The following is a 16,155-nucleotide window of genomic DNA, read 5'->3' on the forward strand; positions in this document are numbered from 1 at the left end:
GCTTTAAAATGGGGATGATAACAGCGCCTACCTCTTGGGATTGTTGTGAGGATCAAATGAGACATTTTTAAAGTGTTTAACACCGTGCCTGGCTCATAGCAGACCACTATCATTATTGTTGTTTGGGTAGATGTTCAATTTAGGAAGACTTTAAGATACTCAAATCCAAATGAGTCTTTTCTATCACTTTACTTCTTTCTTTCTTTCTGTCCCCTCTACACCACAGAAACTTCAGGGCTACTCATTCTCATTTGTTCAAGGGAGTTCATTCTAAATCATGGACATCCCTTCTCTCACTGGAAATACCAACATCGAGCACATTTCCTCTGTGGTTTTCACCATTATCATGTAGCAGTCATAAATGACCACTCCTCATTGAGTGCACATAAGCCTGGACAGCTAGACAGAGCGATATCAGCCCTTTTCTCCTTTTATTTCCTTTTAGATTCCAACACAGGATCAGAATGGAGGAATCATCAATTACGAACCCTTCCAGCATCCATGATCAAAAAGAATCTGAGCCTCCAACTACTGCCCCAGGTAGTACTAAATTTTTCTAGGATATCTTTATAAAAATATAATATTCTATATCCTAATCTAACATAAATACTTCTGAAAGGTGGAATAGCTAGAATTATTTTTCTTTAGTGTCTGAGGAAGGGACTTTCATATCAAGGAAAGCATAGAAAGAGAGAAGTACACTAAGGTTCTGGTAAGACTAAAGTTGTAACCAATTAATTTCCCTAGGAGGGAATTAACACATGGTGATTTGGAGGGTGGCCATGAAGGTAAGTTAGGTCAAAGCCGGGTTAGTTGCCTTCCCAGCTGAGGTGGTGTGGTTTGCTGAAAGAGTGCTTGACTTGTAGCCAGAAAGAAATGCAGTTCCTTTAACTTTTTCATTTCTTCATATGTAAAAATAGGGATAATAATACCTGCAGTGCTTATCTCATACTTTTGTCAAGAACATCAAATGAGATAATGGATTTGAAATGTCAAATAAATGTTATTTATTTTTCTTTCTAAAGTTTCTCTTACAGAGAAGTGGACAACTATTTCTGCTTCTCCTTTGGTCTTTCAGGCCTTCTGTAAGAAAAGTAATTGAGGTAGCTAGTTGGCACAGTGGATAGAGCTCCAGGCTTGGAATCAGGAGGGACCTCTGTTCAAATCTGACCTCATACCTTTCTTAGCAGCATGACCTTGGGCAAGTAATTTCATCACCTTTTGTTTAGCCCAGTGGTTCCCAAACTTTTTTGGCCTACTTCCCCCTTTCCAGAAAAAAATATTACTTAGCCCCCTGGAAATTAATTTTTAAAAAATTTTAATAGCAATTAATAGGAAAGATAAATGCACCTGTGGCCATCACCGCTCCCTGGATCACTCCAGTACCCACCAGGGAGTGGTAGCACCCACTTTGGGAATCACTGGTTTAGCCCATGGTTTTCTGCCTTAAAATTTTCACTAAGACAGAAAGTAATGGTTAAAAAATGTAATGAATGATGGAAAGAAGCATAGTATACTGGAAAAGCCACCAGATGTTGCATCAGGAAGACAAGGGCCAGTCTTAACCCTGGCACTAGCTTTGTGGCACTGCCCACAGTTAATTAATTCCTTTAGTCCTCAATTTCTTCATTTGTAAGATGAGAATAACTTCCATTACTCATGGAATTCCTATGAGGAAAATGCTTCTAAACCTTAAAGTACCATATTAATGTGCCCTCTTGCCAGTGATTGCTATTAGTGTCATTTCCTCCACTGATGTAATTTCCTCCAATAGTATCATTTCTCTCTTATGAAATGGGTAGAATTTTGAGGCATGCAGAACATGCATTTTTCTGTTTGCACTTGGAACAGTTTCCTGTCCAGACCTCATATTCTGACTCCTGAGGGTACTATGGAGGCAAAGTACTTGCCACCCTACATCCTAGTGGAGCAAGACAGGGCTGTTGCCAAAATTTCACTTTGCCTTTTCTCTGACTTATCCTTGTTCCATTCTGACATTAATTCACAGCCCTAAATATTCCAATGTCTTTCAATTCAAGTTCAAATTCCACTCATTCTCCAGTGTCATGTAACTAATTGTAGGTTCTCTCTTATAACCAGAAATGATAGAACAGGAAGTAACGACGCTGGTATGTCCTTCTCCTCTACCTCTTACTGCTGCACCTGAAGAAGAATGGGGACCAATCCCGAATGACATCTTCCTCAAAGGTCTTATTTACTTACATATTATTTCTTTTATCTATTCTTAAAATGTTTGGTGGGTCTGATTTTTAATAACTACTAAATGAGAACTTTAGATAGGTCCAAAAGATGGAGGTATCATGATCAAAAAGTAAATAAGGAATACACACACAGGGAATTGCTTGTTGGCTCTGGGAGAGAGGAGGGTAGAGGGGAGGGAAAGAAAATGCAGCATGTAAACATGGAAAAATATTTTAAAAGAACTAAAAAAAAAAAAAGAAATACACACATTGGGGGTGGGGCAGCTAGCTGGCTCAGTGGATGGAGAATCCTACTTAGAGATGGGAGGTCCTGGGTTCAAATGGGGCCTCAATCACTTCCTAGCTGTGTGACCCTGGGAAAATCACTCAATCCCTATTGCCTAGCCCTTACCACTTTTCTGCCTTGAAACCAATATAGATAATTAATTCTAAGGTGGAACATAAGGTATTTTTTTTTAAAGAAATACACACGAGTCTAAGGTAAAAAATTCTTGTCAACTCACGGAACGCTTACTGTATATATACTTCGCTAGTAGCACTGTATAATACAGAATTCTGGATTGAGTGAGATACTACAGGCTTGGGTTTTAGTCCTGAATCTATCACCAGCTATTAGTGTGATCTGATCGATTCACTTAACCTCTTTTCTCTCATGTTTCACATATGGAGAATAGACTGTACCAGATGATCTGTTAAGATTCTTTCCCTATTTAAAATCCATAATCTTCTGAAAATAATACACATGACAAAATTACAGTGCTTTATGGGAAGTAGGCACTTTCAAAAAGAGTTTGTTGAATTGGTTTGAATTCTATCTATATTGACAAAAATGAAGCACATATCCATTAAGCCTGATTCTTATTCCAAGTGGAAGTTCCTTCTGGCCTACAGGTTATAATAATGAAAGGACATATAAACAAAAACTTAAGAATATTTGTTTATTTTGTTGTCATCCTATTCTATGACCACATTTTTCTGCATGGTTCTTAAAGCATGATTCCCTTATACTGCTAGGAAATTAATATTTCCAAGGATGCTAGGGAAGATAAGCTCTTCTAATTGCACATAAAAGTATTGCACATCATGAAAAGTATCTATAATACTACTGGACATAATATACTTGTTGTTTGCACTGTATAGCTCATGAATGTGCTAACTGGTGGCTAAAAATGTTGTAACCAAGGTAAATATCTTTATGGATCACAAGAAATCCTCAAGAGGAATATGTGTGTATAAACCTTGATACTTTTTCTCCTAAGCTATATCAACAAACTCTGTATAGGCACATACATATATGTGTGTGTGTGCATATATATATATGTGTATATATATACATATATACATATATATGTATGTATGTATATATATATCACTACTCAACTGGTACAATTGTAGAAATCCATGTAAATCATGAAAAAGTCAATAATTAAGTAAATGATCATTTTAATTTGGCTTTAGGTAATTTTCCTGGCAGCGTATAGACACAAGCTATAGAGCAGTGATTCCCAAAGTGGGCACCACTGCCCCCTGGTGGGTGCTGCAGCAATCCAGGAGGGCGGTGATGGCCACAGGTGCATTTATCTTTCCTATTAATTGCTATTAAAATTTTTTTAAAATTTTAATTTCCAGGGGGCTAAGTAATATTTTTTTCTGGAAAGGGGGCAGTAGGCCAAAAAAGTTTGGGAACCACTGCATAGAGAAAAGAGAATTACACCAAGACTAAGAAGGACAATTCCAGTTTTGACTTTGCTAAGCTTTGAAAACCTTGGTTCTGCTCTCTCTCAGGCTTAATTTCCTTCTCTGTAAAATGAGGGGGTTTCAACTGTATTCTAACCTGTTCCGACCACATCTGGAGTACTGTGTTTGTTTAGGGTATCACCTTAGAAGACACCAGAGGAGAGCAGCTAGAATGATGAAGGTATTCCAGGTATTCAAGTTCATTCTGAGTGAGGATCAGTTGAAGAAAATGGACCATAAAGCCCAGAGAGAAGATTTGATAGCTGTCCAATATCTGAAAGATTGCATTAATCTTGTACAATTTTTCCAAGAAGCTCCTAGTAGCACTAGGTAGAAGTTACAAAGAGGAAAATTCAAGATTAATAGCAGTAAAAAAAGCCTAACAATTAGAACTCTCTGAAAGTAGAATGAGCTACTTTAGAAGGTAGTAGATTCTCCCTTAGTAGAGGATTTTTTCTTTCTCTTTTTCTTTTTCTTTTTTTTTAAACTTTTACCTTCTATCTTGGAATCAACACTAAATATGTGTTGCAGGGCAGAAAAGTTGTAAGGGCTAGGTAATTGGTGTTAAGTGACTTATCCACAGTCACAGAGCCAGGAAGTATCTGACTCTCCATTCTCTAGGTCTGGTTCTCCATCAGTCAACTAGCTGCCCCTCTTAGAAGAGGTTTTTAAGGAAAGTTAGATGTACTCTTTGAAGGTCTGTGGCAGTAGATTTTTATTGTTGTTTGGATCAAACTAAAAAGTTCTGAAGACTCTTTAAATTCTTTAATTCTTCTTAAAAAAAAAACCAAAAAACCAAAAACACCACATAACTCTTACTTTTTGTCTTAGTAACACCTGAAGGCAGAAGGACAAGGGTTGGGCAACCAGAATTAAATGACTTGCCCAGGATCAAAGAGCTAGGAAGTGCCTGAGATAAAATTTGAACCTTTTTTCAGGTCCTCCCCAAACTTTAGGCCTGGTGTTCTATCCATTATATAATTTAGTTGCCGATATTCTGTGTTTCATAAGATCATAGATTTAGAGCTGAAAGAGATCATCTAGTTCCATATCCTTATAATTATTATTTTTTTTATTGGATCTCTCTAGCTCTCCTAAGCTATTCATGGGCCTGATCCCACTTATCCCACTATTTATTGGCACTGGAGTGCTGACTTGCTCCATTTCCAACTTGGGTCAGTTCATTCCTCCTTAGGTAGCTCCAGGAAGCTCTCCCCATTGTCTTTGTACTTAGTATGGACACCAGATTGACTTGGCGGCTCTGAACTCCTGAGCTCAAGGACTCCATCAGACTTAGCCTCCTGAGTAGCAGAGACTACAGGGATGTATAACATTTGCCTGTTCCTCATTTCACAGATGAGGAAACTAAGGCCCCTGCAGGTTAAGTGACATGCCCAAGGTTATGAAGATAAGTGTCCTGGGAAGGATTTGAATCCAGATTCTCTGATCACAAATCAGTGCACTTTCCCCTTCATTGTGCTCTCTTATCTTTGGTGTTCCTTTAAGGTTTCTTCAGTCCATAAAATTTTATCCTTTCATTAAGTCACGTGTTCATTTTAAGGATATCCTAAAGTCAGAATGTGTGGTAGATGAAACCTCTATCTTCTCCCCATCTCCATCTTTCCTTCCATTTGTTTAGCATGTTGTATCTAAACTTTGGACATTTTGAGACAGGCCGTATCTAATTTCAGAAAAGAATTATTTCATCTATTCACGAGGCAAGAATTCCTATAACATTTCTTTATTTATTTCTATTAGATACTACTACGACTACCTTTGCTCCATGGGGATTCGTTACAGTGATTCTGGGGATACTTGGCCTGCTGTTGATGTTAACATCCATATTCTTTGGCTACCAATGTAAGTATATCAGAGCAAAACAAAGAGCAGGAATTATCTACAAATTGGACACAGCAGCCTTATTTTGTTCAATTATAGAAAAGTTTGTTTTTATTTTTAAGCAATAGTGACCATTTGTTTATTAGGGAGAACAAGCCAGAAATAATGAAAAATACATGAAACAGAAGTCATTGGCTTTAGTTACAGTTTCTAAAAAAGATGAGACTGAGCTTTTTAATACTGTAACTGTTTAACAAGGAATAGTATAGTTTTCTGCACATGAAGATGATGACAGTGAAAAAGCAAGAGAAGGAGAAAAAGAAGGAAGAAGAGGAGGAAATAGTTAAGTAATATATTCACTGGGTTATTTAAGTATAGTAATTTGCTATATTACATGTAGGAGAGATGGATAATTCCATTTGAAAAATCTATAACTTTAAATTTCCCATAACACATTTCTCTGATAATATCTTTTATTCTTCCCTCTTGGTAATTGTTTATTTGTCATATATATGACCTACTTACTCTCACTGATGTAACTTTTTATTGTAGAGAGAGAACTCTCACTGTAAACAGTCAATCACATGTATGGATTTTGTTTTGTTCTTTAGATATGCAACATGTCAAGCAATCAGCTAGTCAGGTAGATGGTTTCACCAAAGAATTGGAGTCTTTCCACAACAAAGAAAATTTCACTGGAAAACTGAAGAAAATGCAAGAGGGTAATTTGGGGACTGGATTAAGCTATCTCCTCCCTCACTATTTTCCTGCTTATTGTCTGACATATTTTTAACCATCCTTTAAAGTCAAGCTCAAATGTGATCTTTTCTATAGTTTTCTTTGATACCCCTAGCATGTGATGTCCTTTCTTCTCTTAAACAGCAATTAGAAATACGTTTATATCTCTGATATGTGCTTCAAAAATATTTTTTAAGCTTTTGCACAAATAAGACCAAGATACCTAAAATTAGAAGAAAAGCAGGAAACTGCAAAAAAATCTTTGCAGCAAGTTTCTTTGATTAACATATCATTTTATATATGTACATATATATATGTGAAACTGAGAAAGATTTGTAAATTAAGAAGAGCTGTTCCCTAATTGACAAATGGTTATGGGGATATAAAGCAATTTTCAGTGAAAGAAATCAAAGCTATCAATAGTCACATGAAAAAGACTCTAAATCACTAAATGATAGCTAAAATCATAGAAAAGGAAAAATGACAAATGCTGCAGGGGATATAGGAAAACAGACACACTATAAGGATTACTGGTGAAACTGTGAACTGGTTTAACCATTCTGGAAAGCAATTTGGAAGTCTACTCCCCAAACTGTTAAATGGTGCATACTTTTTGATGCAGCAATACTGCTACCAGGTCTACACCCCAAAGCAGTGATGGGCAAACTACCGCCCGCAGGCCAGATGCTGCCCCCTGAAATGTTCTATCCAGCTGCATGACATTATTCCTAATCTGACAAATACAATGAGTAGGATACAATACAATGAAACTTCAAAAGAGTTGCCTTAGAAACAGACTGACAGATGAGCATTTCCTTTCCTTTGGCCCCCCTCTTTAAAAAGTTGGCCCATCACTGTCCCAAAGAGATCAAAGAAAGAAGAAAAACCCATATATTTGAGAATATTCATAGCAGCTGTTTTGGGAGTGGTATATAATTGGAAACTTGAGGGAATGTCTATCAATTGGGGAATGTCTGAACAAGTTAGGATATATGAATGTGGAATACTTTTGTATCATTCAAAATGATGAAGGGGTTGGTTTTAGAAAAACCTGAGAAGACATAATATGAACTGATGCAAAGTGAAGTGAGCAGATTCAGGAAAACAATTTACATAGTAACAACAATATTGTAAACATAATCAACTGGGAAAGAATTAGTTATTTTGATCAACAAAATGACCCACCAAAATTCCAAAATACTCATGATAAAAATACCATCCACCTCTAGATAGAGAACAGATAGATTCAGTGCAGCCTTCTTGATAGGTGAAGAAGAGAATTTGGAACTGAAAATAAAAGAAAATATGTAGATATGTATTTTTCCATTATCTTGCTTTTTTTTTTCAGGTCACTTTTGCCATTTCCCTCATTAGGAAAAAAAAGAAAAACAAACCATTGTAACAAATATGCATAATCAAGTAAAATTAATTCCAGCATTGGCTGTAAATGTACTTCTCCAAAATATATTTTATTCTGTATATTTATTTCATTTACTATATCAGGAGATGCATAATATGTTTTATCGTTAGTCCTCTAGAATTCTGGTTGATCCTTGTTGATCAGAATCAAAATTGTTCATTTTTATGATATTTTGAAATAGTATCAGTCTCCTAGTCCTTGCTTCACTCTGCATCAGATAATATGTCTTCTTGGGTCCCTTTGAAGCTACTGTCTTTATTATTTCTTACAGCATAATTTTATTTCATTTACAAAATTGTATTCTATTGCAGTAATATAAAATTTTTTTCAAACATTTCCCAATTGATGGGTAACCCCATTCAGTTTCCAGTTCTATATCACTACAAGAAAAAAGCTGTCATAAATGTTTTTGTGAATATAGGAATTTTTTCTCTTTCTCTGATCTCTTTTTTTAATTGGTCAAAGGATATACATAGTTTAGTAACTTTTGGGACTTAGTTCCGAATTGCTTTCAAGAAGAGCTAGATAAACTCAAATCTCCAATAGCGCATAAATGTGCCAATTTTTATGCCATCCCCCTAACACTGGTTATTTTCCTTTTTTGTCAGGCTTGCCAATCTAATGGGTATGACATGACACAAAATCTCAGAGTTGCTTTGATGTGCATTTCTTTAATTATTATTTATTTGGAACATTTTTATGGTTATAGATAGGTTAGATGTCTTCTTCTGAGAACTACCTGTTCATATCCTTTGACTAGCGATTGGAAATTGGCTTTTATTCTGATAAATATTAAATAATTCCTTATAGAGCTTGGAAATAAGACCTTTCTCAGAAAAAAATTCTGCAAAAATTCCCCCCAGCCAATGATGTCCTTTCTAATACATTGGGTTTATTTATAGAAGAGCTTTTAAACTTAGGCAATATACATATATGCATATATATGTATGTAACTTTTATATATGTAACTTTTATCTTTAGCATTGTCTTTTGTATAAAATGTCCATTTTATATCCTTTGATTCTCTCCTTTGTTTGGATTTGAATTCTTACCCTATCTTATTTAAATCTGAATGGCAATCTCTACATTTCCCTCTAAGTTGTTTACCATGTGACTTTTAAAATCTAGATCATCTATCCAGTTGGAGGTTGGCTTGGTATATGGTTTGAGGTGCTGGTCTGATATACACTTATGTATTATTCTATATTGTCTCCTTATTAAAAGGATAAGCTCCATGAGGATGGACAGCATGTCTTATCTATTTCTTCCCCAGCAATATAGCTCTGTACACTGCATACAGTAGTCACTTGATCTACATTTGTTGAATTATATGGAAGCAATTAGTAAGCATTTGACTGTCATAATGGGAGGGGAGGAGGAGAGGAAGTGGGGTTCCAGACCTTCATTATGTGTGACGTATTTGTAAGAGGAAACTTCCTCTACTACTTCATACTTATATTATTCTGCAATTTATAGTCGTAGAGATTTGCCTTCGGCCCTAAGAAGTTAAGAGGCTTGCCCAAAGTCAATATGAGTCAGAGGCAGGGCTTGAACCCAGTTTTTTTTTTTTACTCTGAGATTAGCTGTCACTTATATTAAATTGTGTCCAAATACTTATGACTTAAGTGTATGTATAATTCTTTTAATTTCTGATGTTTTAAATCACTAATCACTAAAGTGATAAATCCTTTTACTTTCTTTTTGAGAAAGGTAAATCAAACTGATATGACCGTCTTAGAGTTTCGTTATTTCTGTCATTTAGATGTTTCTTTAGGGATAGAACAAAGGACAAATGAAATTTATATACTTATCTGATTTGGGGGGGGTTTCATATGTCCCTTATAGATATTTTATGGAATATTAAAATCGGGATTGATGGCCTTTTTGACATTCTGACGACTAGGAAGATAAACCAAGGTAATTTGGGATCAAGGATGCTTATGCTTGATGACTCTGAGATTACAGTCCCATCCCATTAGCGGTATTTAAGAGAAAACAATGCTGTTTCACTGCAGAGATTCATGGGGATGAAGTTTCTCTAAGAAAAAGAGACCTGGGACCCACTGCCTCTTGACCATTAATGCATTCATTCTAAAAATCTCTGAATGAGCACAAATAATTGTTTTGTTTCCCTCCAGAACCTTTTCTGAAACACTGGAAGCAGTACAAAGATAATTGCTACCAGCAAACTCTTCAGGTTGTGTCTTGGTTTAACTGTCCTGCTCTTTGCAGCTCTATGAATTCTACATTTTTACAATCAGGAAACCAGATGCTAATGGTAAGGAGTCTTTTTTTTTTTTTTCATTTTGAGAAGTGAGGTTTAAACTGCAGCAAGCAAAATTCGAGGAAATGGTTGACTTCTAGAAGGATGAGATAGAAAATGAGCAAGAAGGAAAGAGGGTAGCAAAAGAAAAAAGAAGTTATTGGGAAGGGGGAAATCAGCATGGAGTCCTGATTGTGGACCTTCATAGGAATCCAGATGTCATTAGAAAGCCTTTCAGATGTTTCTATAATAGGCTGAATTTCATTCATCTTCCTGAAATGCAATAGAGGAAGCTCCCAAACCCTTTTTCTTGAATCCATTTTAAAGAGGAACATACATAAAACATGATATTATTTATTTCTATGTACTTTCTCCCTGACTTACCCGAGTCAGAAACACAAGGACTGCTCCTAGGCCAACCTCATCTGTTACTGAACAGCTAGAAGCTTTGACCTGCTTTGTTTCTGATCTGATCCAGTTCACCACTCAGGTAGCCAGGTGACCCGTCTCCTGCTCTTGGGGGCTCACCATATCAACACTGAACTTAGTGGGAACCCAAACCATCCACCAGCCCCTGCCTCCCCTGTAACAGTCATAAGAACTGAATCTGAGTCCTAATATATTTACCGGTTGTATAATCTTGGACCAAGTCCATTTATTTGAGCCTCACTTGCCTAACCAACAAAGTACAGGAATAAAATTTGTACTACTTACCTCATGGAGTTGTTGTAAGGAAAGAACTTAAAAATACCTTCAAAGTTCTATATAGGTATACACTGTTATTAGTGTTGCATTACGCCGTTATCAGTGCCAAGAGACCATTGTAAATTGTTTCCTGATTCCTCACAGGATTTCTTGATGACATTTACATTAAATGATACCTGGATAGGCATCTCTTATGACCAAAACAGTAAGATGTGGAAGTGGAGAAATGGCTCTTCTTATCCTTTTCCGTAAGTGCCTGAACACATTTCAAGTCTCAAAAACCATTTTCTCTTATTATAGATCACATAGACCTTGGGGAAATAGGAAAAAAAAAAGTTTTCTACAGTTTGATTTTAGAAAGAAAGCTAACCTTAGGGTTGAAGGCACATCTTCAACTTGATCTCATGACTCATTACACTTGAAGACAATTGACTAAGGAACAAGGTGGGTTGGGGAGGAAATGAGGATCCCTTCTCGAGGAAATAAATAAACAATCCCTGCTCTGCTCAAAATAAATTTATTTATTCATTTATCTATTTTAAAATGTATTTTTAAAAAATAGTTTTCCATGTTTACATGATTCACTTTCTTTCCCTCACCTCTTTCCTCCCCCAGAGCTAACAAGCAATTCCATTGGTCATCATAAATTTCTAACTCCTCAGAAAACCATCAGATTAAATACATAAATTTTGAGGATCTAGATCTTTGATTTCTTTGATGGGAATTCTTAGTGTTGAAACTCTCTCCACCAATGTGACTAGCAACTTCCATCTACCATCAGATATTTAAAGTTAAGAGAGATTAATTGACATGCCCAAGGTCATATGACTAGTATATACCAGAAGCAGGACATGAACTATGCACTGTACACAAAAAGAAGTGGGGGGGGGGGGACAGCTGGGTAGCTCAATGGATTGAGAGCCAGGCCTTGAGATGGGAGGTACTAGGTTCAAATCTGGCCTCAGACACTTCCCAGCTCGGTGACCCTGGGCAAGTCACTTGACCCCCATTGCCTACCCTTACCACTCTTCTGCCTTGGAGCCAATACACAGTATTGACTCCAAGATGTAAGGTAAGGGTTTAAAAAAAAAAAATGAATTGTCAGGGGCAGAACTTCTTTTCCTTACTTGGAAAAGTCAATTTGTTTTGTCAAAAACCAAGAGATCCAGATCCAGAATCTGAGGGGGAAAATAGCTTTTAACCCATCCCAGAATATAGCAGACACTTTGACTCCAGAACTGACATTTTCCTAGTGCCTTTGGATCAACAATTACCTAAAAATACAATGTGGCCTCAATGACCAATTTAATTGAGAATAAATCCTAAAATACTCTTTCATAACCCTGAGTTAGAATCAAAACTGAAACAAGGTAAGGGGCTAAAAACAAATTAAAATTTAAGTTTATCTTTTGCTATTTGCCTGAATTCTGGGTTTCCAAAGAGAAGGACAGAGAAGAGACATATAATTTAGTGTTTTTCCTTCCAACAATAGCCATTAGAATTATGTTCTGTTCCTCACAACTGACTAAAGCAATTCTAATATGTGGAAAAATCTATGTCACCCAGAGCTTCTCCAGTAGCTGTGGAAAATCCTATATAGTAATAGCAGATTCATAAGATTTTATCTGTCTTTTTTTCATTCTTACAGAAAGCCACCAAAGCCAGAACAGAATTTAAAGGAGTTATGTCTGTATATAAAGTTAAACACCATGGATTCCTATCACTGTAATAAGACCTTGCCTTGTATGTGTGAAAAAAAAGGCTTTCAGTGCTGAGAATTAAGATGACATGAGAATCCGTTTCCTGAAATGTCTCCATTGCATCACAATTCTGGGCCATCACCACGTCCTATTTGTGTTTCTTGCTCTTGTGATTTCTTGGCATTTGATGAAATGTAATTATATATAATTTCAAAAAAGATTCTGTTTCATGTGTTAGTGACAGAAGGAGGCATTTTATGGCTTTTTAAAAAAATGTTTTTCCAATTACATGGAAAAACAATTTTTAATGTTCTTAGTTTCTTTATTGAGTTCTAATTTGGAATTTCTCTCTCTCCCTTCCTGCTCTTTCCCTCTCTTGGAGATGGCAAGCAATTCGATATGGCTTTTCTATGAATATTCTGGCTTCTTTGGGGAAATTGAGCCATCATATTCTACTGTTTCAGAATGCCCAGGAACAATAAGAGAATGATATTATCATTTTGTTTGGATAGGGATGTATGTAACTGGGTTAATGAAAACATTGTAATAAATTATTTATTTTCTTTATATTCTTTCTCTCTTTTGGGGTTAAGGTAGATTTACAAATTGTGCCTTCGTACCCATTGTTTTGCAGCACAAGTATAAGAAAATGTTATTAATAATAAAATGACATTTCTCAGAATCATAGAACCTCTCAGTTGTGGGTGTAATCTAATAAAAATTGGACTGATAATCTCCTTTTCGGTATCCCAATAAGTGGTTTTCCTTTCTCAACTTTGAGCATTTTCAGAAAAAAGGAACGCCATTACATCGTAAGAAAGCCTTTTCATAGAATCACAGAATCTCCAAGTCAGAAGGGTGGCAACTGAGGCAACTCATTCAGGTGACTCCTGAATGTGTCTGCGTAGGGGTGGGGGGAACCCGCTCCAGGTTCAAAGTATTCCATTGATCTCTATAAACTAAAAACAAAACCAAAGCAACAATATAACTTGGGAGCCTGCACTAATGTGTTTACTTTTATGAGTTGGTCAAATGATATGATTGTATCAAAACAAAGTTATTTAATGAAATAACATAATACAGAAAATAGCAATAAAGCATTTCTTACACAAACATGGAATGTGTTAATTCACATATGTGATGCCACAAAAAATAACACAAAAATCAGTTGGGAGTGTAATAAAGTCTAGAAAATATGCATAGATAGAAATACAAGTGGTCAAGTCATATGGATGGGAGAACAGCTTACCTGGATGCCTTCTAGTGATGTTTGCACTACACCTACTGGGTTTGCTCCCTACTAGGCTGGCATGGTATGTATTCTCTGCATGGTGGATCGCCACTGTTCTTGCCTTTTTTATAGGAATTATTTAAGTGAGCCTGTGATGGTGGAACTTCTCTCTACTTCTGGCTTCTGACTTTCCTTGGAGTGTTATGACTTTCCCAGAAGAGGAAGAATAGGCTTTTGCATCTCTTTTTGAGCTTGGAGCTTTGTGGATTAGGTCAGCTGTTTTAATGAGGTGAGACCTTTCTCTATCCAGTATCAGACAGGGAAAACCCTTCAGCTACTTTTTGCTACCATAATGAAAGGGAAATATATCCATTCTCAGAGTCTTAATTGTGGGGGGGTTCTCAGAAGCTATCAAGACGTTTAGGAATACAGATTGGTTAACTAAACAGAGTCCATAGGCATTCAATATTTTCCCAGATTTACATTCTCTTGTTCTCCATGAATAATATTTGTATTTCTAGTCTCTGATTTAGAGCTACAAAGAGCCTTTTAACATATCAATTTCTTTTTTTTTTTTATAACCCTTACCTTCCATTTTGGGGTCAATACTATGTATTGGCTCCAAGGCAGAAGAGAGGTAAGGGTAGGCAATGGGGATCAAGTGACTTGCCCAGGGTCACACAGCTGGGAAGTGTCTGAGGACAGATTTGAACCTAGGACCTCCCATCTCTAGGCCTGGCTCTCAATCCACTGAGCTACCCAGCTGCCCCCTTAACATATCAATTTCTGATTGACAACCTGCACTCTTCCAATATTATTCTTAGAAGTGGCTATTCAACAAAGCGCCAGGGGTGCTCTGATTTACAAGCCCTTCAGTTTTTCTCTCCTAAGATTCTTTGGATCTTCTAAGCACATGAATATAATTTAGTAGAAGTCCAAGTAAAACTGAGCAAGGATTCTTCTTTCCCTCCATAATTCTTTATTCCAAATTCCTTCTTTTTAAATAAAAAAAAAATCCTTACCTTCCATCTTAGAATCAACACTAAGTATTTATTTCAAGGCAGAAGAGTGGTAAGGGCTAGGCAATGGGAGTTAAAGTGACTTGCCCAGGGTCACACAGAAGTGTCCGAGGTCACATGGGCTAAGCATTCCTAGTTCCTTGAACTACCCTTTGTATGTGATCAGTTTGCAACTCTTCACCATCATCTGACTTCCTTCCAGCTAATCGGTACCCTTCCTAAACTAGGGCAGAGTATTTTCTGTATAGTCTGGTCAGAGTAGAGGACAATGGAAGCATTACCTCCCTGATATGAGATACAGGGTGGACTCACTATCATATTAGTACATAAAACTTTTGATCAACTCAGTTCTTTTTCACACAAATTATTGTCTAGAGACAATTCTCCCATCCTGAACATGTGAAGCTGATTTTGTTAATCTCATGTGTAAAACTTTGTCCCTCTCTCTTTGAATTTTAGCTTATTAGATTTGATCCATTGATATAGCCAACCAAGTCTTCTTAAAAATTTCAATAATTAAGCATTAAGTGCCTACTATGTGCCAGGCACTGTGCTAGGTACAGAGATACAAATACAAAGGCAAAAAAAAGTTCTTGCCATCAACTGAAGGAAAAATATGTACCTATATAAGTAAATAAAAATACATGTAAGAAATACATACAAAATACAAAATGTGTATGTGTGTGTGTAAACACTAATAACTAGATAAGAAATTAAATGTCACATATGAGAAACAGCAAGTGTGACAGTCTGATTGGGATGTAGAGTATACATAGCACATGAATATGAATTAAACCTGGAAATACAGACTGAAACCAAACTATGAGAGGCTTTAAATGACAAACAGATGAATGCGTATTTCATCTGAGAAGCGATAGGAAGTCATTAAAGTTTCTTGAGTAGGAAAAGTGGTGTTGCCAGACTCAGAATTGATGAATACTAATATGGCATCTATGTGGAAGTAGAATGGAGAGAGACAAAATTGAGCACAAGAATACCAATTAAGAGGCCAATGCTGGGGCAGCTAGGTGGCTCAGTGGGTTGAGAGCCAGGCCTAGAGAAAAGAAGTCCTGGGTTCAAATCTGGCCTCAGACACCTCCCAGCTGTGTGACACTGGGCAAGTCACTTAACCCCCCATTGCCTAGTCATTACCACTCTTCTCCCTTGGAAGCAAAACACAGTATTTATTCTAGAAAGTAAAGGTTTTTCTTTCTCTCTTTCTTTTTCTTTCTTCCTTCCTTCCCTCCCTCCCTCCCTCCCTCCTTCCTTCCTTCCTTCCTT

At 36.6% G+C, this 16,155-nt stretch overlaps 1 protein-coding gene across 1 annotated transcript; it reads left to right on the forward strand.

Moving 5' to 3' along the window:
* The first annotated feature begins 464 nt into the window (after positions 1-464).
* On the forward strand, positions 465-12,699 carry LOC123250045 (C-type lectin domain family 7 member A-like). The gene is made up of 8 exons (XM_044679086.1): positions 465-540; positions 2,101-2,208; positions 5,718-5,819; positions 6,410-6,520; positions 9,802-9,880; positions 10,090-10,234; positions 11,069-11,172; positions 12,573-12,699. The coding sequence occupies exons 1-8, from the start codon at positions 465-467 to the stop codon at positions 12,697-12,699; spliced, it is 852 nt and encodes a 283-aa protein (XP_044535021.1).
* The last annotated feature ends 3,456 nt before the right edge of the window (positions 12,700-16,155 follow it).

The sequence above is a fragment of the Gracilinanus agilis genome, chromosome 5 (assembly GCF_016433145.1).
Source record: "Gracilinanus agilis isolate LMUSP501 chromosome 5, AgileGrace, whole genome shotgun sequence".
NCBI lineage: Eukaryota > Metazoa > Chordata > Mammalia > Didelphimorphia > Didelphidae > Gracilinanus > Gracilinanus agilis.